Source organism: Rhinolophus ferrumequinum, chromosome 20 (assembly GCF_004115265.2).
Source record: "Rhinolophus ferrumequinum isolate MPI-CBG mRhiFer1 chromosome 20, mRhiFer1_v1.p, whole genome shotgun sequence".
In the NCBI taxonomy this organism is placed as follows: Eukaryota; Metazoa; Chordata; class Mammalia; order Chiroptera; family Rhinolophidae; genus Rhinolophus; species Rhinolophus ferrumequinum.
Genome location: NC_046303.1, coordinates 11,610,335 through 11,634,932, shown reverse-complemented (window position 1 = coordinate 11,634,932; position 24,598 = coordinate 11,610,335). Strand labels below are relative to the sequence as shown.

General features: G+C 58.9%; 1 protein-coding gene across 1 annotated transcript; it reads left to right on the top strand.

Annotated features, from left to right (window-relative positions):
• The first annotated feature begins 9,831 nt into the window (after positions 1-9,831).
• AQP1 (aquaporin 1 (Colton blood group)) lies at positions 9,832-20,909 on the top strand. Its single transcript, XM_033088601.1, has 4 exons — positions 9,832-10,406; positions 18,960-19,124; positions 19,408-19,488; positions 20,242-20,909. Exons 1-4 carry the CDS (start codon positions 10,017-10,019, stop codon positions 20,419-20,421), a joined length of 816 nt encoding a protein of 271 aa, XP_032944492.1. The 5' UTR covers positions 9,832-10,016; the 3' UTR covers positions 20,422-20,909.
• Positions 20,910-24,598: the final 3,689 nt, after the last annotated feature.

Genomic DNA, 24,598 nt, shown 5'->3' with positions numbered 1-24,598 from the left:
CGTTTTCTTTTTCTGTAATTCAGTTCTTTTGCTGCTCAGAGTCCTGAGATCAGGAGTCCTGAGGCCGCAGCACTGGCCTCACCGGGGAGCTTGATAAAAATGTAGAATCTCAGATGACACCTGCGAGCCCAGAATCTGCATTTAATCCCCAGAGGATTCATGTTGACACTGAAGTCTGAGAAGCACTGATGGAATCCTCCAGATAGAAAAGGTACATGAAATAAGACCTGTAGTGATTCTCCCCTCTGCCACCCTGATTTCTCCGCCTGAGGAGTTTACCTCTGCTGCAGCCCCGCCCAAGTCTGAACCCCGCCCCTTCCAACCAGACCTGGCTTTGATTTTGGCCCTCAGGTCTGCTCTCTGGCAGGGTCTGGTCTCTGAGGGGGGTGCATGGGAGCCCTCTGGTGGCATCTGTAAGGATGAGGCAGGTGGTAGGCATGTGCCCCAGGACAGGGGACCCTCCGTGAGCCAGTTGTCTGCTCCCTCAGGGACCAAGGCCATCCTCCTGTGTTAGGTGTTAGGCTCCTGTCATTGGCTGCTCCTGGCCACTCCTGGAGTAGTGGGATTGTCATGTGTGACAGGACTGGGCTGAGACACCCCTCCCCCCACTGCTACCAGGATGAGGAAAGAGCACAGACGGTCTGCAAGACCTGGGGATGGCCCACCTGAGAGGTGGCAGTCTCTGGAAAATGGGTCCTTGTGTCTGTCCTTCTCCAAAGAGCTGTCACTTGGGGGTGGGGAGACACACTTGGTCTGTGGCCCTGAAGGCAGCAGTGGGAAGTGACATATAAAGAGCAGCTCTCTGACCACCTGAGCTGTCCCACTATGAGAAGATAAGAGGCATCATAGCCCTCTGGCAGGGATGGTGCCAAGGAGCTTCCCGGATCTGATGATGTACATTTTAGGCAGCCTTTGTGATCCCTTCAGTTTCTGAGATTCTATGATTCCAAGTCCTGCCTCCTCCAGGAAGGCTTCTATGATTTCTCCCGTCTTCACTGATCACTCCCTCTCCCGCAGCTCATAACCTTGCCTGGGCTTTGCTCTGACTACCTTGTATTTGTCTGGGACCCCTCCAACCAGCCTAGGGACCCAGGGCCTAGGTCTCCTCCTCTGCCCACTCGTCCTCAGACTGGCATGATGGGGATGAGCAGGAGATGCAAGCAGGCAACTGAGCCAGGCCTGGTGGGTCCCTCTTTCCTAGCTGGCTCTAAAAATGGCCACTTCCGGGCATTCTGGCTCTCAGACATGGAGGGCTTGGGGGAAGGCCTCTCACCCACCCCTAGGCTGCTGCCAGAACTATATTTATCCTCTTTCAGGCCTGAGCAGAGGCGAGATCAATGTGAATTCCAGACGCTGCAGCCCCAACCCCTCTGGCCCTGGCTCTTCAGGATCCCAGCGATGTCAGCCCAGAGGTGGGATGTGCAGGGAAGAGGGGGGTGAGGAAGGAGTCTGTCTCACTCAGCAGCGCGTCCTCCTGGTCCACGGCGTGCCTTTCTGGCCACCTCTCGGGAAGGGGGAGTCGTTGAGACTGGTTCACTGTGTACGGCACTGAGGAAGCCACGTTAGCACGTGGCCTCAGTTTACTTCACGCAATAGGGTCTTAAGGACCTGAAGGCCTCCTGTCCTAATGCTCTAATACCCTGGGAGTTCAGAGGTACTCAGCCCTGGCGACAGGAGGGCCCCGCAGGGGTGGTCACGGGGCCTGTGAGTTGACTTCCCAGGACCGGTGGGCATACCTGTAGAACAATAGCACAAAGCAGGAGGTGTGTGTGTTGGGGCGAGGCTGCCAGGGCTGGGGGCTGGGGAGCCAAAGCCTGGCTGGGCCCAGGGGCCCAGGGGCCCAGGGCAGGGGGCCATGTCATCATTTTCTCATTAGGCAAGACAGCAATCGCCTGTGTGAGATGATCTTGCTGGCCCTGTGGGCTCCAGGAATGTTGGCTTCCCATGAATAGAATCCCCAGACCGCACCGCAGAGGGAGGGGTCTGCAGTGAATGGGGACGAGGGCGGGCCCTGCCACCCTCCCTTCTGCCCTCCCAGACTCGCCCCCACCAGCCCCAGTGCACAGTATCATGGCATCCTGGAAAGTCAGATAGTGCAAGGGGGTGTCCTATAGGTGGCCCTGCCTGTCGTCGCTCTGTCGGGTCCCAGCGCACCCTTCCTGACACTGGCTGGTGGGTTGGCACATGGCGGCTGGTTCTGCTCACTTTTGGAAACTCTCCTGAGCTGCCCTGCACCCTTAGCCTGCTCCCACCTGCTGTGAGCACAGAGCTGGCCTGTCCCAGGTCCCAGTCTCCATCCCCACCCGGGGTGTGTGGGCGGGTCCCATCTCAGGATGAAGAGAGATTAGAACACCCAAAGCAATAGACAGCGTATTCCCAACAGAGGAACTATGAAGCCGTGCAGTTCCAGAAATGCCCACTGCTGCACAACTCTTGCCCAGTTCTCCTCCCCTCCACCATTTAAATACAGCTCCATGATAAGGAGATGAGATGAGAGAGAGCTCTGGATTAGGAGCAGCATAGGTGGCAACTAGTGTGAGCGCTCAGAGGTGCCAGAGAGACTGTGCTGAGGCGCTGCGGCTCAGGGTACGTGGCAGAGGGTTTAGGAGGTGCAGGGGCTCGTGGCCATGATGTGTGTCTTCACTCGTGTGTTTGAAAACATGTGTACCTGTGAGGATGCGTATGTGTTGGCATATGCACATACGTGTTTGCACGTGTTATACACCCGTACCTGCATGCTGCAAAGTGCTGTGCAGGCAGCCAATGTGTGTGCACTGCATGTACCTTGTGAGTGCATAGTCCACGTGCATGTGCTGTGTGTGCAAGCGTGTGCTGTGTGTGCATGGGCACACGTGCTCAGGCAAGCCCATGCGCTGTCGGGGGAGGAGGAAGGGACAGCTAGACCTGTACTGTGGCACCCTGGCCAGGTGTGACTTGTCAAGGGCAGGCTCATCATGAAGGAGGAAAGTGCTGGGGACACAGCTCAGCCCAGGAATATGCTTTAGTTATTGGGGGGTCAGTCTGAGAATAGCTGGAGCATGCTGACCTCCTGCCCTACCCTGGGCACTGCCCTGGGTACTGCCAAGTGACCATGATGGTGGTCAGGACCACATTATGACTTTCGTTGAGCCTGGGCTCTTTTGCGGGTCTCTTCCTCCATAAAAAACATACATTAAAACTTAAATTTTGTGACAGTTGGTATAAATACGAATGTATGAATCCTGGTGGTGAGGTCTGAGAACAGCCACTAGATGGTGAAGAGGGATTTCCCTAAAGCTCTGGGGCATCTGAGCAGCCCCGCCGTAGGGCCCGGGAGGGAGCGTGAGACTGTACATGGGTGGGTACCTGCGCCCGCAGCTGGAGCCCAGATGGGCTTTGCATGCCCAGAAAGGCCCCTGTGAAGCACACAGCTTGTCCCAGCAGCAGGACCCAAAGGAAGCAAGGGCAACCCCGCAGTGCCATGGGACCAAGGGGTGGCTGGAGCAGGGTCCAGCAGCCGTGATGGTTCTCAGGAGGAGACAGAGTCAAGAAAGACGCAGTGAGGACGACAGAGGCAGCGAGACCTGCAGGAGGGCAGTGAGGCCAGGGGGCGTCCGGGAGAGGGGCTAGAGCTGGAGAAGGCAGAGCCCAGATCCCCACCTGTAGGACTTGCTTTGAGCACTTGGACGGACACTCCCTCTGGGGACAGTGGCCATAGGTGAGGGATGGGGTGGATAAGGGCGGGGAGCATGGAAACCTCAGAAGGTAAGTAGAAAAGCAGGAGCCACGGGAATGAAGGCTTCTGGGACGCCAGTGTAGCTGGGGGTTGAGACGTCTCTTCACTGGCCTCCCAGGTCCTGCTGGGAGGCACGAGCATGTCAGGTGCTGGGTGCCTGGGGGGGTCGAGTGCTGCCCAAGCCTCTTGCTTCCTGGTTAAGGAGGGCAGTTTCCAGAGTCCTTGCTGGAGTCTGAGGAGGAGGTAGCCTCTTGTCATCAGAGAGTGGAGGACAAAGGGATGAGGCATGGCTGGCAGACCAGACCAAGGCAGGGACCAGGACACCTGGTCACCAAAGGACCCAAGGCATGTCACTTCACCTCTTGGAGCCTGTGTCCCCATGAGCAAAATGAGGGCATCAATCCAATGTTATCCGTCCCCCTTCTCCCATTGTTGATGCTTTCTGATCTAACAAGGCAAAGAAAGGAGATTTTTGAGGGCCCAGGGCAGGAGGGGTTGGGGGCTTGGAGAGCAGACCAGGGAACTGCAGTGGCAGCCTGGCAGCCAGGCCAGGGCACAGGAAGTGCTGTGTGTGTACCCAGGAAGTGCTCTGAGACCACTTAACACACGTCAGCACCACTCTTCTCCCAGGGGCCCATAGTGCAGAGACCGCCTCCAGGCAGAGCCCCCTGTGCAGCCCATTCTCAGCCCCCACGCCCCACCCCCAAGAGTGTGGCTGGCAGTCCTGCACAAATGCCTCCACTAGCATTTTCTGGACGTGAGGGAGGCCGCCCTCCTGGCCCAGCAGACTCCTTGGCCGCAGGGCAGGGCTGGGGAAACTGTGACTTCACTCCCTCTTGGAGCACTTCCTCCTGTCCAGGCTGAGTCGGGGGTGGGCTGGGGGCAGCCCTGTGTCCTCACTGGGAGCCCAGCCCCACTGTCTGCTCTCTGCTCCCGCTGCCGGACGTGAGGTGGCACAGACCCTAGCTGGGCTGGGGGCAGCTCTTTTCTGTCCCATGTCTCTGGCCCTCTTCTGTGGCATCAAGTAAGGACGATTGTTGGAGAATTGGTAAAACATCAGAATAGAAAATCTTGCTTTCTAGAAATAGGTTTGACGTTGTCCCGCCCTACCGTTGCCCTCCCCGCAGCCTGACTAAGCTTCAGCACTGCTCAGGGCAGGCAGGGGTGGGACTGGCGGCGGCGGGAGGAGAGGTGAACAGGAGGCAGGGGCTTAGAAAATGACTAAATTGTTCCCTCTGGTGAATCACTGGTGGCCCATTAAATCCGGTTTTGATTTAAGGGGGATCGTGTGACGCCTAAATGGCCAGGAGTTATCTGTCAGACAGGGAGGAATTCACATGCTTCGAGAGGTGGGTGCCCCCTCTCTTGTGGGGGGTCAGATGATCAGAGGACAGATGCTTCCCGGATCATTCCTGCCCCCCGCCCCCCCCATGCCCAGCCCAGCTCTGGGGGGGGCGCAGTGCACAGGAAAGAGACAGCGTCCAGCCTCCCGCCACAGGACCATCAGGGGACAGCCCTGGCTGCGATGAGCTCACACCTGTACCTGTGGGTGCGGCCATGGAGGAGGGGTCCGGGAGGCTGGTACAGGTTGGAAGGTGAAGGAAGATGGTACACGCAAACATACAAGGGACAGGGAGCCTGGTGGCATAGGGACCTGTTCTGGCCTTGGAAAGGGGTGGTGTCAGTGCCCTACAGGGTGGTGAGTGGAGAGCCGTGAGGTCTGGGCTGAGTTGGAGGGGACATCCTGGCTCCTTCTTGGTGTCTGTGCTCTGGGCCTGGGTCCCCTCCTCTGCCCCCCTGGGAGGGGGTGGCCATGCCTCCAGGGAAGGCTGGGAGACACTAGTGCCAAATCCCTGCTTTGGCCCTTGCCTCCTGTGGGGCTCTGGGAGGAAGACAGACCCCATCTGAGCAGCCAAGAGCCAGAGCAAGGTCAGCGGCGAGATGACAGTGAGCGCCCTGTTGAGACGCAGAGCTGGGGGGCAGCAGAGGGCTTCTCTGGGTGCTCTCTGATTCTCATCACCCCTCTCCGGGACCCTCGGGGACTTTGTCCTGTCTTCCCACCCCCCCCATTAGTGCTCTCAGCCTCGATTCAGGAAAGCCTGAGCGATTCTGGAAAATCCATCTGAGCTGCTGGTGAGCTGATGTGTCTGAATGGTCGTGGCCAGTCTTCTGTCTGAGTCCCCTCCCACCCCAAACTCCATCTTTCCAGTGGGCCTCCTGGAGAGAGTGAAGTCATTGTTTCCCACAGTCCAGCCTGCGGTGGGAAATCTCTGCCCGGCCCAGGAGGGAGGGTCCGTTCCTCTTAGCCCCTCTGCCCTGCGAGAGCCAGAGAGTGTGGGCTAAGAGAGTGACAGCCGCGGCCAAGCCCGTGGACATCTTCTTCCCACGCAGCCCAAGGGGGTCTGGATCTGAGGCCCCATGCACCCCCTCTGCACAAAGCCTGAGATTCTCGCACTGGATCCTGGTGGGGACGGAGCCCAGATTGTGCTGGGAACGGCCAGCTCTGACTGGCATCGGGTCTTGCCGGGCACGTCAGGAGTAAGGCACATCTGGAAAAGCATTTGCTGAGACCGTTGCTCAGCAGGGCCAAACAGTGCCCGCGCCTGAGTGGCCTCAAGTCCCGCCCAGGGCTCAGGAGCTGGGGTGAGGGGCAGTCGGTGTGATGGGAGCGATGAGGAGGCTGCCGCAGGCCGCACTAGAGGCGCTGGGTGGAGGCAGGGCCCTGCCCCGGAGCTCGAGCCCCCAGACCAGGGCCCACAGGTGTGACGTGGCCTCTCCCAGGTTCTCTGTGTGTCTGGTCTTAGCCCCCGTGCTCCTTTCCCTACCTGGCCCCCACCCCACCCTTATTATTTAGGAAAGTTGGGGAGGGTCCCCTGAGCCCCTCCCCGCACCCATCCTACCACCTCTGGGGTCTGGATACCCCAGCCCTGTACTTGTTCCTGGGCCCGCAGAACTGGGGTTCTATCTGGTAACCAGGTCCACCAGGGGCCCTTCCTGACAGGCAGGCAGAGAACCAGACTTGGGCTCTAGGAATCAGGGAGAACTGCGTTCTACTCCCAGCTCTGCCGTTCCTCGGCAAATCACTGAACGTCCGAGCCCCCCAGGGTTGTGGTAAAGTTGGGCCCTCAGCTGTTTCCTTCCCGTCTCCCCTGACTGGCCCAGATTAGTGGCAGACCAGGGAGCAGGAGGTGGAGAGGTGTGGGCTTTCCTGGGTCGGGGGCTGCAGCAGGAGACCATCCTCCTTTCCCACTGAAAGCGTCAGGTCGTGGCTGCAGAGGCCCCTTTGCATTGTGGGTGATCGTAGGTGAATGAGGTGGGCGTTATTCTGGAGATGCCCGCATTCCGATGGCTCTTCCTGGAGAAGGCAATGCCTTCCTTCTTCCAAAGGAACGGAGCTATAACGGCACGGAAGGCAGAGGACAGGCTGGCATGGGGAAGAGGGGAGGAGAGGCAGGGGGGGGAGGGGTGCTGCCTTGAGGACCTTCACGTATCCTGAGGTCGGTGGATGCCGAATTCGCCTGGGCTAAAGTGCTTCGCCTACACTGTGACCCCTGGGTCCCCCGTCTCCTGCCCGGCTCCACCAGTACGTGGGACTTTACCAAGTACAAACTCACAGACATGCGCCCTCCATGGTCACACACTGCGTCATGCAAGGTGCCCACACAGTGTCTGGTTTGTAGCTGTCTCCCAGCGCCCAGAACAGTGGTGGCACATGAAAGGCACTAAGTAAATATTTGTCAGATAAAATAGGTCCCAGGTGACTGTCACCCTCATGCATGGTGGCACATCGTGTGTCTTTGGGTGTGTGGATCCCAACCTGGCCCACGGACCCTGTGACAGAACCTGGGGCACGCACAGGCCCACGCAGGCTCCAATTCCCGTCTGCAGTGCCATACGCTCACACCAGCCTGAGTCCAGGAGGCCCTGCCGGTCTGGTGCCAGCTCTCCCCCTGCCGCCTTCAAGCCCTCCAGGCTGGGACCTGGTACTTGGAAGTGTCAGAACTTATCCCTACACCAAGCAGAGGTCGGGGTCAGCTGAGGGGGGAGGAGGAAAAGAGCGTGTACGTCTCTCAGAGGATATTGAAGAGAGGTGGTCCTGCTCCAGAAGACCCTAGCCCAGCCCTCAGAGCCTGGCCTGAGCGGCAAAAGGATCCCCTGCAAAGCCTGGGTGTGAGGGAATCTCAGACCTACTGATGGAGCCCTGGGGTGTGAGGGAGCCTTCTGTGCCACAAGAGCTGAGCCAGCACTGCCTAGAGGGAAGGACAGGAGGAGGTGGTGGGAAGTGGCCCGGTGGGGCTAGTCCCTCTCTCAGGTGGTTAATAAGGCACTGATTATCTCCAGAGTGTCCCTGAGCAGGCCGGGCTCGCTGGCCACCATGCTGACTCCCGCCCGCGTCATTCCATCCTGGACTACAGGCACTTAGGTGCACTGGGGTGGGTGCAGCTCCCCCCACCCTCACGCCCAGTGGGCCTACTTCTCTCGGCAAATATGGAGCAGGCTGACCGCTGGGGGGCCCATCACTGGGGCCGGGGTGACCCTGGTGGGTGCTACAGCTGGGTAGAAGGGTGTCCAGGGGAGGGGGCCTATTGCCATCTATGCAGATGGCCCCTGGACGAGAGGCACAAGACTGACACGCTTATCCTTGCCCTGCCCCTGGTCCATGCAGAACTCAGAGAAATCCTTCCCCTCCCTGGACCTCAGTTTCCCACCTGTAAAATGGGGAGAAGCAGCACTCACATGCAGGGCTGTGGTGGGGGCAGGCAGGAAGTGGGGGAGGGCCAGGGATAGCCCCAATGTGCTGGGCATGGCCTCACCGCCCAGGGCCCTGCCTGGCTCCTTCTTCCACACACCAACGTGCCACAGGTTGGCGGACTCGGCCCAGATTCCCAACTGTCCTCCTGGCCCCACTGTCCAGTTTCTTGCTCAGTTCGTTGGCTGCTGCTGGTTCTCTGTTTGGGGGTGCACAGGGCACAGGCTGGGCTGCGGGATCTGCAGCTCTTCTTCCCCTCCCTCTGCTGGGCCAGGGGCTTGTCTGGTCCCTCGTCCCTCCTGCCCCCTCCTCATCCATCTTCCGCTGTAGCTTCTTGCCCCTGGGTCCAGTCCTGTCGCCCCTTTTTCAGCTGGTCGCTCCACCTTCTGCAAGCTTTCCGTCTCTCTCTTTCTCAGCCCTGGCCTGTCTCGCTGTCTCTGCCTGGGAACCCGTCCCTTTCACTGCCATTCTTGTGATGATTCTACTTCCCTCTTACTCCGTCTCTCCTCCTGTCTTTGCCAGACTGTCTTCCCATCTCAGCTCGTGTCTGCCGTCCCTCTCGGCGGTGCTCCCTCCTCTGCTCTCTGTCTCTCTCCTCTCTCCCTCCTGCCATCCAGTCTCCTGGTGGCACTGTCACTCCTTTTTGCTCTCCAGTGCTTCTGCCAGCTTGACTGCCTTTGAGAAGAAAGTCCTAAACTGCCCTCCTCTCCCCCCACCTGCCCCCAAGTCATTGGTTAAATTGTTCCAGAAGCTTGAGGCCTCCCAGAGTGGGGGCTTCCCAACACCCTCACCTTTCTCAGGCCTGCCCTCGGCCACAGAGCAGAGGGCGGTCTACAGGTTAGTCCTCTGTGCCCTCTGATGCCTCCGTGTGCCCATCCACTGAGGCCTGGCTGGTGTGGCCGGGGGCTCTGGGACATCTGTGAAGTGGCATCCGGTGGCCAGGTCTGGGCTGGGGTGCAGGAGGCCTAGATTGCCCCTCCGGACACCTGGACCTATGGATCCCAGACTTACACCAACCTCGGGTGGGATGGGGACGCCAGGCTGGAAGGGTCACGGTGTCTGGTGTCCGCCTCCAGGGAGGGCAATGTCCACCTACTGAGCCCAACCTGCCCCCCACCCCATCTGAAGCTCCGGGCTCTGCCTTCGGGCAGCCCCTGAGCTTTGCACACAGGGCGGGGACACCTGGGTCTCTCGGGCCCTGAGTGGAGCCAACCTGGAGGAATTTCCCAAAGCCTATTAGAGCAGTGCTGCCTCCTGCCTGCCTCCTCGGGCTGGGCAGGGCTGAGGGCGGAGGGAGAGAGGGAGGGGGGCAGAGGAGGAAGGGAAAGAAGTTGGCAGGCCGACAGCAGAGCTGTGTCTGCATCCATCGGAGAGGAGGCCGTGTGGAGTGGGGCGGGCCAGGAGCAAGGAGAGGCCTTCCTCCCTTTGTACTCCCCCTCCTCTCCTCCCCCCAGGGGCCCTATAAATAGGCCCAGCCCGGGCTGTGGCCCAGCGCTCGCTCGGAGGGAGTCCAGCACCAGGCAGCGGTCTCCAGCCAAGCCCCCTGCCAGCATGGCCAGCGAGTTCAAGAAGAAGCTCTTTTGGAGGGCGGTGGTGGCTGAGTTCCTGGCCATGACCCTCTTCGTCTTCATCAGCATCGGGTCTGCCCTGGGCTTCAACTACCCGCTGAAGAACAACCAGACCTCAGGTGCGTCGCAGGACAATGTGAAGGTGTCCCTGGCCTTCGGGCTGAGCATCGCCACGCTGGCGCAGAGCGTGGGCCACATCAGTGGCGCCCACCTCAACCCGGCCGTCACCCTGGGGCTGCTGCTGAGCTGCCAGATCAGCATCCTCCGGGCTCTGCTGTACATCGTTGCCCAGTGCGTGGGGGCCATCGTCGCCACCGCCATCCTCTCGGGCATCACCTCCTCCCTGAGTAACAACTCGCTTGGCCGCAATGAGGTGAGTAGGGTGGCCCCCACCGCAGGGGGTGTCTCCAGAACAGTGCTGAGATGGCACGGGTCTCACCCTCCGCCCATTGTGCAGATGGGGACACTGAGGAACAGAGAGAAGCAGAGGTTGTGGGAGGTCATGCAGGCAGCTGGAACTCAGCTCTGCATGTAGCCCAGCGCCTGTTTTTTGCCAGGCACTGTGGGAAGCTGAGACCCAGAGAACAACAGTCTTACCAATGTCCCCTGCGGTCATCTATTGTGAGGAATAAGCTCTGGAGGAAGCCGTAGTGTGGGCCAGTTCCTCACCTCTCACCGGTAGTTTCTGGCCCCCCCTCAGCCCTGTCTATGCACCAGCTCCCTCCTCCTGCAGCCTGGACCCTGGGGAAACTACCCTCTGTCCCCAATCACCCTAAACCAGGTACCCGGCATGTCTGCAGCGCTGTCCACAAGTGTGTGGGGAGGACACCGGGGTCCCCCAACAGCCTCCAGGCAACCCTGACATTCACAAAAGTCCGCCAACAAATGGCCTTCCAGGAAAAAGCCCCTCCCACTCTCTGGCCCCAGGAATGGGACACGGATTGGGGGTAGAAAACATCTGTGGGCTGTTTGCAGGTGGTTTTCCTGGATTACAGTGTGGCCAGGATGGGGACATGTCGCCTCGTGTCTGGGCTGCACTCTGTGTCGCTGGGCACTGAGAAGTGTGACGTTTATGTGTGTGTGTGTATGTGTGTGTGTGTGTGTGTGTGTGTGTCTGTGTGTACAGGTGAGTACACGTGGATGCCGCATGGGTCTCGAGCTCGTGTAACCTGTGCGCTCCCGTGGGGTCTGTTTCCGTAAGCGCCTGGAGCGTGTTAGTGCTGCTGTGTGAGCCCGTGTGGGGGTGCGTGTCCGTGCATGTGCCTACGGCTCCTGGGTTGCATGGGGCCTGGGCTGGGGGCACTAATGATAAGCAGATGTTGGCGACTGGGTGGCAGCTGCTGAGAAGAATTCCTCCTGGGCCGCTTAGCACAGCTAATTGGCCGTTGGCTGCAGTGCCCTGCTGTCGCAGACCTGGGCTTTTCCAGCTCCTGAGCCAAGTGCAAACTCAGATGTGGCTTGGGTCACAGCAGGGGGAAATTTGGCCTGAGAGGCTGAGGAAGGCTTGAAGGATGTCTTGAACACCTGAGGGGGTGCCTTCCCAGGGAGGGAAAGAAACCAAGGAGCAGAGAGGAGGAATAGACCTGGGCAGGGCAGGTGGGTGTGGGACAGTAAGGGAACCGGCAGTACGTGATTATAGCAGCTGTCCTCTGGTTTCCCAGCCAAAGTTCAGATCCTGGTACTGCAGCCGGGGAAGGCTTGTTAAGGTTTGGTGCAGAGGGCAGCTGGCATGGCCCTGCCTCAGGGGGATTAGCACTTCTTGTGTCACAGTGACACCTCACCCAGCCCTATGAGAGAAGCCAACCCCTGCTCAGCCCAAGATTGAAGATTAGCCCTGCAGCCTGGAGTTTAGACTTAACTTGGGAAGATGTGGCCACGGTGGGTGTAAGGGACAGAGCCCCTCCCAGCCTCCGTTTCTCCAGCGGGGGTAGAGCCAGGTGACCTCAGGGAGTACCCTTCTGGGTAGGGTCACATTGGGGCTCCGCGGGGCATGACAGGGCTGGGGAAAGGGTCCTCAGAGGGAAGGGGCTGTGTCACCCAGGACTTGTGGGCTCGTCTTCCCTCCTCTCCAGGGACAGGCAGACATTGCCTCCAACACGGGCATCCCAGGCAGATGGCTGGGAGACTGGCACCTCTGTGCCCTCCTGATCTGGTGTCTCTTCCCTGCTCTGCCTCCATTTTCCAGTCATCCCATTACCTGGGCTGGGCAGGTTGCAGACAGTGGAGAGAACGGGGCAGCCTAGGAGGCGGCCCACCCTGGGCTGGGAGGCAGACACGTCGGCCTCAAGTCCTGTCTGCTGCTCTCTTGCCGTTTCCTCGGAGCTGAGGACCCATGACAGGGCCTAGGTGTCTTGATAGCTCTTGGGCCGCACCCGTACTTGCAGCCAACGCACTTTGTGGGCTTGAGTTTATCACCCTCCCCAGAGGGTTTGGCTGAAAGGAACCTAGAGAGGGCGTGCTGCCCATAAGTGCATTGGGCACTGTGGGGGACAGAGGGAGGACGAGGTGGCTCAGGCCGCCCTGTCCGTGAATTTAGAATCCAGAAGCACAAGTCTGGGGCATAGAAACAGGAAAAGTGTCTCCCGCCCACCAAGGGCTCCTGTCAGACACTGGACCTGGGGTCTGATGGGACCTGGGGGGGGGGGGGCTTAATGCCTCAAGAGGGACAGAGACCAGTCTACCCAGAAGGTGGCACACTCTTTCTTCCAAGCCCTGGGGCAAGCTCCCACAGCCCCTGGGGCTCCGGGCCCCACCCGGAGCCAGGCCTGGGTGGAACAAGTCGTTGGCATGGAGATTTTCAAGGAAAATAGGGAAAGAAGTGGCAGGAAGTGGTTGGGGTGAGTCAGGGGGTGTCCCCCCCGGGACATGATGGGGAGAACTTTCAGTGAGTCAGGGCTCAGGATACGCCCTGAAGAGACCACGGGCCTTTGTCCAGCCTACAGGATTCCCGGCTGGTGCTAAGAGCCAAAGCCCGATTTTGGCCCAGGGTGAGAAGCTCCGGGGCAGGGGTTGGTGCCCCAGCTTGCCCCTGCCTGAGCTCAGCCACCTGTGTGACCTCATTCAAGTGACCTTGCCTGTACAGCCCTCATTCCCATCTGTGACATGGGGACATAGCAGGGTGTGGCTAGGCTCTGGGATGTGGCAGATGCTCACTCGTGAACCCAGAAGTCCTGACCATTCCTGGTTCTTTCTCCCAGGCTCCCTGTACGTAGGACCAGGAGTGCAGCAGGCTGAGTGTGCACAGAGTCCCCTGGTTCCCTGCCCCAGGGAAATCCACAGTCTGGGCAAGATAAGCCCTATGCACAGCTGCCCGTGATATGACGCAGGAGGCAGGTGTGATAAGAGATGTCAGGGTGGCCAGCGAACTTCTGACCTTAGAGGAGGGGAAGGCCGGGAAGGCTTCACGGAGGAGGTGCCACGTGAGCCTGAATGTGGAGCGTCCTCCAGGAAAGAGCTTTTCAGCTAGGAGGCCGTGGGAGGTGATGCCCTGAGAGTTGTGGGTTGTGGGTGGTGGCCCGACTGGAGGTCATGGTGGGAGGTTGGGGGCTCTGGAGGGTGGCGAGGGCTCAGGATTCAGACCAGTGTCTGACTGCATCCTGGAGGGGACTGGATTCCTGGCGGTCCCAGACCTGTGATATCAGCCCTTTAGGGGGCTCAGGCAGATGGCAAACCTCCTTTCTTTGCAGATCTTCTCCCAGCCCTACTAATTCTGGGCCTGACTGCCTGGGGGTTGCCTTTCCCTGTTGTATCAGCCCTAAACTTTCCCCTTCTGCAGTTTCCTGGGCCTCAGTTTCCCCAGCCATAGAGTGAGAAGCTCCCCGTGCCACCACTTTTTCCAGGGTTCAGGACCATTCTTGCCTCCTCTAGAGTTAGGGGCTGGATGGGGAAAGGAAAGCCAGAATTTTCCAGCGGCCCTGCCCAGCCCGGCCTGCCCATGGAGGGGGGCTGGGGCTGGGTGGTGGTGCCACAGCTGGGAGGTATAATTACTGTTTCCAGCCAGAAGCAGATGAGGGGGAGGGCACAGAGAGAAGCAGGACCTTTGCGGTGAAGACTTCCCTCGCCATGGAAAGTTCTGAGGCTGTTTGTCCCCATTAGTACCCTCAGAGCAGCCCCGCTGGCCCCGTGTTGCCCACCGACACCTGGCCGTAGCCAGGCCTCACCTTGAGAAATCCTCATCTGAGGGGCGATGCTCTGAGAGGGGCGTCTCAGTCCCAGGGGACTCGCCTCTCCGGGCCCCAGCCCCCCCTTACACCTTGGGCCGTGAGCTCACTGCAGGCCAATGCCATGCCGTCCTGCGCAGTGTGAGCTCCGCCCGTGCAGTGCTCCCCACTTTCTCTAGAGCCCCACCCAGCAGTCGTTCCTTCAGTATTCACCCAGCAGGGCTTTCGCCAGGCAGCTCAAACCTGTCCCCTGCTCACCCCTTGGGGACTGGCTTAGGAAACCTTTCCTGGGCACATGGGGAGCCCTCCGGTCTTGCAGGCAGAGCCTCCCGGGGGGTCTTGGTCCCCACCCTCTGGGAGTGCCAGTGGGTCTGGCGTTTTCCTGGTGGCTGGGGCTGCAGGGGTGGACAGGAATATGTCGTCATGATCAAGATCCCTGGGGCCAGGGCCTCGCCCCAGGGACCAGGTGGGCTCCTTGCCCACAGTGCTCCCTAGGGGCATAAGTGAGGGGGTCTTCAGGCAACCAAGGCGCCACAGTCCAGTGGGGTGAGCATCCCCGAGGCTGAAAACCCCAACCCAAAAGATGGTAGAAGATGCTGGAAAAGGCCCCGTTCCCATGAGCAGTTCCTCTGAAAGGAGCAGTTCCTCTGAAAGGTGCCTGAAATCGCACCATCCGAGATCGACTGTCTGCTCAGAGTAAGGAAGGAATTTTTTTTTCTTTGACTGGGAAGCGGCTGCCTCCGAGCCAATAAGCTCCTGTCATTAGGGATGTACCAGGAGAATGTTTGGCAGCTGGCTGCTCAGGGCATCTGGCTGTGCAGGGTACAGCAGGGCCCGTGGGAGGTCCTGTAATAGGCTCCGTGCCACGCTGGGACCAGCAGTTCAGATGGCCTATGGGGCAGAAATCCTACACTCAGGTTTGTGGGTCCTGGCCAGAAGGATGACCGTGGGTCTTAGAGCAGGAGTCCCATGTCGGGAAGTAGGAATACTGCAGACTGTCTGGGCGAGAAGCAGGGCCCAGGCTCCCACGTTGCTGATGAGGAAGCTGAGGCCGCAGAGGTGTGGCGACTAGAGGGGCTGCACAGCCGATGTTGGCAGGGCAGGGTCATGCCCTCAGCCTCCTGCCTCCCAATCTTGTTTTTCCTGCTGTTCCCCAGTGGATGTGCTCAAGCGCACGCACACTCACACACCCTGGTACAGGGCACATGGGGGCACACACACGTGGGCATGGAGCACATTCTCAAGTCTGGGTGGTCCTATGCAGGACCTGGGACCCCAGGAGGGTGGGGCGGGGGCTCCTCCATGGAGCCTCTTCCTTTCCCTGGTGGGAGGGTGGGGGCTGCCCTGGAGTAAGGAAAAGGAGGGAGGGCAGGAGGAAGCCATTGTTTTGTGTATTGTTTCTTGTCAGGAAGATGAAATGGCTTCTGGGAGCAAATAAAGGGCCCTTTGAGACCCGCTGCTCTGTCACTCAAGGGGCCTCCTTCCCTTCTCCTGCCCCCTCCCCAGCCAGCACTGGCACCTGTGTGTGAGTGTGTGACACACAGGGACAGGGTGACACACACAGACATGCCCTCCCCACTCCCCACCCCCACACACACGGAGCCCATCTCAGTGACAAATGAGACCCTGTGTGGTAGGGATTCTCAGAGTTAGCTGAGCCGCGTCTGGTCAATACATGTCCAGTCTGTCTGAATGGCCCACATGGGCTGAAAAAGAGTGCCTATTCTCAAACTTTGGGGTGCGGGGTTTTACGTGTTTTCCTTAAATCAAGCTCGGATGTGGTTCAAATCCACCCGGTTTGTGCTATTTATATTTTTTGATTGCTTTATTCCATCAGTTTCTAAGAAGGGGTTATTAAACTCTTTTAATCCTGTGTGGGTTATTCAGAGTCTCCTTGAAAGTCTGTCGATTTTTGCATCATTTCTTTTTAGGTATATTTTTTGGTGCATGAAAGTTGAGAATTTTTATAGCTTTTTTTCCCCCCCCTTTCTTCCGCCTCCCCACCCCACTCCGGTTCAAGCCGTTGTTTCTCAGTCTAGTTGTAGGACACAGCTCCCTGGCCCATGCTGGTGTTATGAGCTTTGCACTCCCCCCAGCTGAAGCAGTCTGTCACCAGTCGTTGGTCGGCCGCTCACAGCAGCTCACGGCAGCTCTCGCTGGCTGCCGGCCACTCACACTGGCCACCACCCGCGGCAGCTCATGCCGACCTCCGGCTGCTCACGGCAGCCCAGCTCCAGGGAGAGCCATTGTTCACAATCTTAGCTGTAGAGGGCGCAGCTCACTGGCCCATGTGGGAATCGAACCGGTGACCTCGGAGTTAGGAGCATGGCTCTCCAACCACCTGAGCCACAGGGCCGGCCAAAATTTTTATAGCTTTTTGATAGACTTGTCATTTAACCATTGTTTAATAAATCTGTTAATGTCTAAGGGAAAAGGAAAGGAGGGAGTCATGCCTGGACACGTACGGTTGGTTACACACAGGTAACCAGACACTGATCTGCAAAGACACACAGAAGCACACAAATGAGAACCCAGAGGCACGTGCACACATGAGTGCCCCTGTAGGGGTGACATCTGTGTGTGGGCCTGTGACAGGGAAGCCATTAGGAGAGGATTCCTAGTGGTGGTGCTGGTGGTAATGAGTTTGGGAGAGGAAGGTTTCCAACCCATGTGGTTCTGGGCAGTCAGGTTCTAAGGGCTCTGGACAGTCAGGAAGGGACATCCTGGAGATCCCCGAGCAGGTGTCCCGTTCCTGTGACTCAGACCACTGGCAGTATGTCCCCAGGCCCCCCTGCTGTGCTCACTTTGCATGAAAAGTGGTACCTCTGAGGAGAGCAGGGGCTGGGATGCTCAGACCTGGTTAAGAACTGGGGGAGGAGATGAGCTCCTTCAGGCCACATCTGTGAGAGGGGTGGGGTGGGGGTGGGGAGCAGTGTGAAGCGGGAGCCACTTAGAGCGATGGCTGGCTCCATTACTCAGTGTGGAAGGGCTGGTTTCAAGACGCCTGCCAGCTAGCCATTAGGCCCACCCTGGAGAGCAGAGGAGGCAGGAGAAGGAGCCCCGAACTTCCCGAGGCTCAGACACAGAGGGTAGTGGCAGGTGTGAGTGTGATGGGCATCTGTACAAGTGGCTCGGCCTCACCAGCCTTGCCTCCATGGAGCCTGTGCCACCACCAGGCAGGCCTCACGGCCATCTCCACATCCCTGTGCAGCAGGGCCCCTTCCCTTCTGCCTGTACCCCAGTCCTGGGGGTAAGACGAAAAAGAACCAGAACAAAGCCACAACTCTCTGATCCCTCCTGACCCTCCAGCCCTTTCCAAATGCCCCGAGACAGGCCCCTTTGCCTTTGAGCCCCTGGCCACTCTGAAGAGTGGGCAGGGAAATTTAGATCTATTTTACACATGGGGAAACTGAGGACCAGAGAGGGGAAGGGCCAGCAAGTTGGAGAGTAAGAACCTGAGCACAGGGCCGCTCCTCTACGCTCCCCCTTGGGGTGATGGGAACATGGGCATTGCCCAGAGGGCTGGCTGAGCCGAGGGTGCAGCGCTGGTGTCGGCCAGGAAAGGCCCAGAGCTGGGCCTGCCACGCAGGGCAGGGATGTGAGTCACTTTCCCTGTGACCCAGGCCTACGGACAAAGGAGGGAAGAGAATTGTTCTTGTAAGATGGCCTCAGCGTGGCGCTGAGACAACCACTGGGGGGTGGAGCAGTGTTCCCCACCTCAGATTCTGCAAAATACCTTACTGCCTTGGATACACCCCCTACGTTCACGATGAGACTTCAAGTTCAGGCTTACCTGGACACAGCAGCCCTACCTGGGAGAAGGCAGCCCACGTGGCCACATCCAGGCATCTTCGAGAATGGGCCTTTGCTGACATGGCCCAGCTCCCCTGTGTGGGTGCACCTGGCCCCTGAGAAGCCTCACATGGCGGAGAGAGCAGGGGCTCCCTGGGGAGGGGGCTCCCTGGTGCAGTGCAGGGGGCGGGCTCCAGTGACCTCACGGCAGCTCCCATTTCCTTCCTTTTCCATGAGTCATGTTACTAAAAGTAGCCCAGGAACAAGTGGCAGCCAGACGGTGGTAGCCGGGCCTATGTGGCCATAGGGAGGGAGGGGGCTGGGCCGGGGGGTGGGGATTGGGGAGGGAGGAGGGCGAGGGGGCAGACAGGAAGGCAGGGCCAAGAAGAAATGAAAGACACTGGACCAGATGAGAGACAGACAGAGGTGGGAAAGGAGTCAGAGGGTGGGAGCAGCGAGGGAGGAGATAAGCACAAAGGAGAGAGGGACCCAGGGAGCAGGGCCAGCTAGCTGAGCAGGACCCACCCCCAGCTTTGGGAGTCTTTGATGCAGTGAGGGATGGGGTAGAATGTTCTGGACTTTTGAGGCATGAAGCCATGTCTCCAGCTGGACCCTCACACCCATTTGCTTCTCTTCTCCTACGGCTGTCCGTGACCATCACCCGTGCCTGGGCCGCACCTCCCTGGTATGGCCTTGGTCCCCCCAGGGTATGGCCTAGGTGTCCCTGGATGCAGTGGCCCCACCTCACCCCAGGTCTCTAGGCGAGTGCCAGAGCCCAGCTGGTGTTTCCTCAATAGGTCCAGGAGGGGGACAGGCCTGACGTCACGACCTGCTGTGTGTGCTTGAGCTGGGCCTGGCCTCCTCTGGGCTCTGAGAACACTGAGGGCCTGGCCCTGGCTGCCTGGGCCTGAGAGCCCTGGGACCCAGTCCCCACCCGCCTGCTCACCAAGCCTCGCTGTCCTTCTCCCCTACAGCTGGCCCCCGGCGTGAACTCCGGCCAGGGCCTGGGCATCGAGATAATTGGCACCCTGCAGCTGGTGCTGTGCGTGCTGGCCACCACCGACCGGAGGCGCCGTGACCTTGGGGGCTCAGGCCCCCTGGCCATAGGCCTGTCTGTGGCCCTGGGACACCTGCTGGCGGTGAGTAGGGGTCCTTCCCAGGTGGGCGTGGGGGTGGAGAGGACAGGGCCAGGCAGGGGCTGTCGGCTGCCCTGTCATGGGCAGTGGAAGGAACCACCCACTGGGGTCATTCCAGGAGGGAATCAGCTCTTTGGGGCTGGGGAGCTGACCCTGCCCAGGAAAAGGAGGCACAGGGACCTCTTGACCGTCTTCTGGGTCCGTGTGCCCCTCTCTTTCTGATTGTCTCCTCTGTGTTTTCTCTCTGTGTGGTCACTCTCTGCCCGCCTGCCCTTCCCCCTTGCAGATTGACTACACCGGCTGCGGTATTAACCCTGCCCGCTCCTTCGGCTCGGCGGTCATCAGCCACAACTTCAGGGACCACTGGGTAAGGGGGTGCAGGGCCGTCTGTGAAGTTGGCGGGAGGCTTTGGTGTCTGTGGAAGGACCTACCTACCTCACCTTGCGACATCCTCTCCCATCGCTGACACTCTGGGAGGCAGCCGGGGCCGAGGGAATCAGGACACTGAGACTTGAAGTGAAGGGACGGGGTGGGGGGCATGCCTCTGGCAGCGTAGCTGAGCCGCCCCTCCCAGGTCAGACCTGCCCCAAGTCAACCCAGCAGTGAGGCCTGAATCCTGGTTCTGCCCCTTTCCGGCTGTGGTGACCTTGGGCAGGCTGCTGGCCTGTTCGCTGAGCTGTGAAGTGGGGGTGTGGTGACATCTCTCTACCTCCCAGGTTGCAGGGGGTGGGGGAGGAAACGGCCGCACCACCTACAGGCTGAGTGCAGCATGGTGGAGTAAGAACTCCATGGATGTAGCTGTTCTTACAGTTGATGTTTCTGTTCCAGGCCAGCCTTTTACCAAACTAGACTCTGTGGCCTTCCAAAGCTGGGGTGGGGCAGTGGCCACCCCAGGAAGGGACCAGGCACGCTGAGCTGGGCTACCCAGAGGCGAGGAGACGCCCAGTACCACAGTCCTGGCTTGGGCCAGGTGTGGGGGCGCGGAACGCAGGCTTGCCGTGCAGCATTGTCTCTTTCCAGGCCTGGGGGGTGGGGGAGCAGGGAACTCAGGGAAAGTGTCCTGAAGGGGCTTTCGGTCAGCCTGCCAGACGCCCTCTTAGCACGCGCGCTCTGTTCCTAGATTTTCTGGGTGGGGCCATTCATCGGCGGAGCGCTGGCCGTGCTCATCTATGACTTCATCCTGGCTCCGCGCAGCAGTGACCTCACGGACCGCGTGAAGGTGTGGACCAGCGGCCAGGTGGAGGAGTATGACCTGGATGCGGACGACATCAACTCCAGGGTGGAGATGAAGCCCAAGTAGAGGGGGCCTGGCCCTGGCATCCATGTGGGGAGGGGGGGTCACGGGTGGGGAGCGGGAGGGCAGGGGTGAACTCCATATTATAGACACTCTGACACGCTGGCCAGAGTCACGTCCCAAACACCCGTGGGACTCGCGCGGCCGAGCCTGACGTGGGGCTGTTTCTATCACTTTCTTTCTCTTTCTCTGTTTCGTGGCCTCGGGCCTTCCTGGAGACCAAGATGTACCACTCACCCACTCCCGTGAAGTCACAGAGGAGGTGAAAGAGAGGGGCCCGCCCTGATAAGTTGTCCCCTCAGAGTGTGACAGGAGGTAGCCAGAAAGTACCCCTCCACCCAAAGTCGCTCACCAACTCCCCTGTGGCGGGTGCCGGGGCTCCACCATCACTGCTCTGTGCCTTTGGGCGTGGCCCTCTTTCTTATCACATGCACTTTGTCCCCAAGGGCACTTTGAGGGGAAGAGACCCCAGGAAGCTCAGTGTTAGGGGCAAGTGGCAACAAGCTTTGTCCGTGCCGTTTGGCTAGCTTCCGGGGCCCTCCCTCGGATGTGCTGCGCGAGCTTGGGGTCGTCCAGATCTTAGGGCCTCGGTGACCCCATCTGTAAAGGGGCAGGGACAGGGAGAGCTCTACAGGTCTGAGGCCTCTCTCTAGGATTCTGTAAGCATAGACACACCATGGGTTCTGGAAGGTATCGTCCGGAGCAGCACTGCCTGTCCCACATGGCTGCGTACTTCCACGTGGCGGGGCTGCCCGTGGGCATCTGTGTGAATGCGTGTACACACACACACACGCATGTTCCAAAGCTTTGAGCGACACACAGACCAGCCACTGGAGGTTTCCATGCCTGGGGGAGCCGGTCGGATCCCTCTGCAGTGTCTTCACCAGACAGGTCTGCTGCTGCCGAGCGAAGGCTGTTTAGAGGGCGAAGGAGGAATGCCCATGTTTCTTCATTGAGTTTTAGTTGGTCTTTTCCATCTGTCACTGCATCATCTTGCTCATTATTTGGTTCTCCACTTCCTCCTACCAGTGTAGACACAGGTCTCTGTTACACAGGCGTGTGTTTATTAAAGGGCAGTTTGTTAGCCGAAGCGCCAAGGCCAGGGACAGATGACCGTGAGGCAGCTCGGCCCACAGAAGCAGACACCCTTGCTGGTCCCTCGGGGGTTTCCAAGCTCCCAGCTGATGCTCAGGGGGGAGGAGGAGCAGATCCCCCCTTATTGCTGAGCTCCTGGTTGGAGGCACGAGGGGCAGCTGAGTGAGCTGCATGGGCTCCCTGTGTGACCCAGGCTGTTGCCTTCCCTCCTCACTCCCTTGGAGGGAGAGCCAGCCTTGGACCTGCTGAAGGATCCGTGGCTACAGCCCAGGTACAGTTCCGAGCACAGAGTCTGTTTCAGGGGCAGCTATTGACATAATCCATTCAATTCCACCAAGTCCCGAGTAGGACCCCCCAAGTGTCCGTAGCCACAATGGTGACAGAAACTGAGGCACAATGCCCAGATCTCAGAAGCAGCAGGAGGGCCGAGAGGCCCTTAACAATCCCCGACCCATACAACATCTGCACAGGGGCTTCTAGCCCACTTAACAGATAAAGAAACTGAGGCCCAAGGTCCCATAGCTAGATCATGATTTGGCCAGGCCTGGCCCCCAAGGCCATGGTCTCTGGCTACTCCCTGGACCAGGACACTGGCCCCTCCCATCCCCAGCTTCTCGGTTTCTGCCTGGGCAATGGCCAAGGGCCAGGAGGGCCGAGGGTTGTGCTGGAGGGGAGGCAGGGCAGACCCGCTTCCTGCCCAGCTCTTGCTGCTGTACACCAGGACCCTGCTTCTGTCTGCTCTGCATGTATGTCTCTTTGGAATTGGAATTTCATTATACAATAAGAAAATAAAGGAAAATGACTTGTAAGGTCATCCAGGCTTCCTGTAGTTTTTCTTCTTTCATCACCGTGTTTCTATAGAGGGTCTCTCGCTCTGAGAGGAGATTGGGGCCCTTTCCCCTAGAGACCAATCTGAGGGGGAGCCACGGCCTGCCCTTCTGCCCCAGGACTCCTGGTCTCAGGGCGTGGACACAGCCCCAGCCCAGAACGCCATCTGAGGGACATAGGGTCCTGCCCCGAATAGGGGCCATTTTTTTGATTCAGGGAATGGAGGCAAGCAGGATTGAAGCGTGACGGCCCCATCATCCTCTCTTTTCTCTTCAGAGCAGGGCCCAGGTGTCCCTCTCCCTGGCCCTTCACTCATGTTTCTGATTCCACCCATAGCCGTGCTGGGTACTGGGACCCAAGACTTTGCTCAGGACCTCAGTCCCCTGGGGGAGCCTCTCGCCCATCAGAGCCAAGTGAGGTTCGTGCCAGGAGCAGGTGACGCTTAGTTGGCTGGTGAAGGATGACAAACAGAAGCTAAGAGACGAAGGGTGACTTGGTCCCTGAGGCTTTGTGGGCTCCTCCGCTCCTGAGGTCACCAGCCACATTCAGTGAAGGACGTGCACTTTCCCCTGGAGAGGTCTGTGGCTTTTGTCAGAGAAGACTGGTCAGAGTGGTCTGGCCTCTGCCTCGAGGGTGATGGGGAACCCTGAAAGGACGCCTCTGCTCCTGCCTTTCCACCCGCCCCCGTGTAGCCCCAAGACAAGTGTAGGCTGAGAAAGAGCCTGTCCAGGCCTCTTGAACTCACAAAACCTCTCCCCACTCCAGCCTCCCCCAGGGTGGACGGCACAGCAGGTGTGGGTGTCCTCGTTCCACAGAGGGGAAGTGGGCACTCAGAGACATGTCCCAAAGTCTCAGCACAAGTCTATGTCAAGCTGACACTTGGACCCAGGTCTCTGGTACTCCCCTCATGCACATACATTTCAGGTTAGTTTCTCAAAGTAGGGACAATGACATTGGGAAAATAACAGGGGACAGGCTCTGTACCAATGGGTAGGCTTGCACCTTCCATGCAGGCCTGGAGCCAGGGAGGCTCTGAGAACCATCAACCTTCTGGAAATCACCCTAGACCACACAGGCAGGAGTAGGCTGAGCAGGGAAGGGGCGAGTGGGAAGGGCCTGGCACCCCGACACTGGTCATAAGAGACACAGTTCCTGCTTCCTCTGGTGGAAGGCTTTGGCTGATGGTGAGGCAAGGGGGCCAGGCAGGCCCAGGGGACTAGGTTACCCCAGTGAAGACTGAGTCAGTGCTGTTCAAACAGGCTTTCTTCTTCCAGTGTGCACTGGGTCACTGCAAGTGGCACTGCAAGTCTCTGCCCACGCAGACGGCCCGTGCGCCTTCCAGATTGAGGACGGCTGATTTGAATGGGGTCACGATATCCAGACTATGGGAACAGCATATGCGCCAGCCCACTGCAACCCAGACCCAACTGTGAGCGTGCACTGAAGCTATCTCTCACAGCCTTTCTTGGCTTCTCCCCTTATCTTGTCTCATCCACCTCTCTCATTCCCCCTGTGGGCCCTGGCCGCCCCCACCTCAACCTCTGCTCTTCCTTCCCTACCCCTGGCCATTCTAGGCCAGAGCCTTTCTTATTGATTGTTTGGTTATAACTTCAAGACTCCTAATGCCAAGAGACAGAGCCTGAAGAACAGGTAGGTGAATTGGTATATCTTGAGCACTTAACTTCCTTGGGACTTCATATACATCTTTCTAATCTTTATGACATTGTTGGAAGGTGGAGAGGACTCTCCCATTTATAGAGGATGCTGAGGTCCCTGAAGATTAAATGATTTGTTTAAGGCCACACAGCAGGTTGGTGGCTTCATTGGAAGCTTTGCCTGGCTTCAAAGATGGGGCTCTTTCCACTATGTGCTGATGACCCATTTTGTCATGACCTCCACTAAGTTTAGCTCTGGGCCCGCTTGGTGGCCAGGTGTCCTCTGCCTGTAGGGTATTAAGAGGGAAGAGGAAGGGAGGAGAACACCTGGCTGAAGGGCTGTTCATTCCGGCCAGCTGGATATGGTGTCTGCTTGAGACCCACTGACACCACCACCCCAGCTGCTCCCCTGGTACTGGCCCCACCACAGCCTCTCCAGTACCCTCCAGTCCTGACTTGACCCTCTGTCTGGCAGGAAAAAGTCTGCTAAATTTGTTCATCCAGAGGTTTTCCTCTCTCACCAGAGTATATGAGAAAGGGAAGGGCAATGCTGCACGCTGAGGAACACTAATGCACTGTGAAGGCGCTTCAGATATCCATTCAGG

Excerpts from the sequence above, each read along its gene's own strand:
- AQP1 (XM_033088601.1), top strand. The coding sequence starts at position 10,017 with ATGGCCAGCGAGTTCAAGAAGAAGCTCTTTTGGAGGGCGGTGGTGGCT. Across the intron at positions 10,407-18,959 it reads ACTCGCTTGGCCGCAATGAG|CTGGCCCCCGGCGTGAACTC; the intron begins GTGAGTAGGGTG and ends TCTCCCCTACAG. Across the intron at positions 19,489-20,241 it reads ACAACTTCAGGGACCACTGG|ATTTTCTGGGTGGGGCCATT; the intron begins GTAAGGGGGTGC and ends CTCTGTTCCTAG.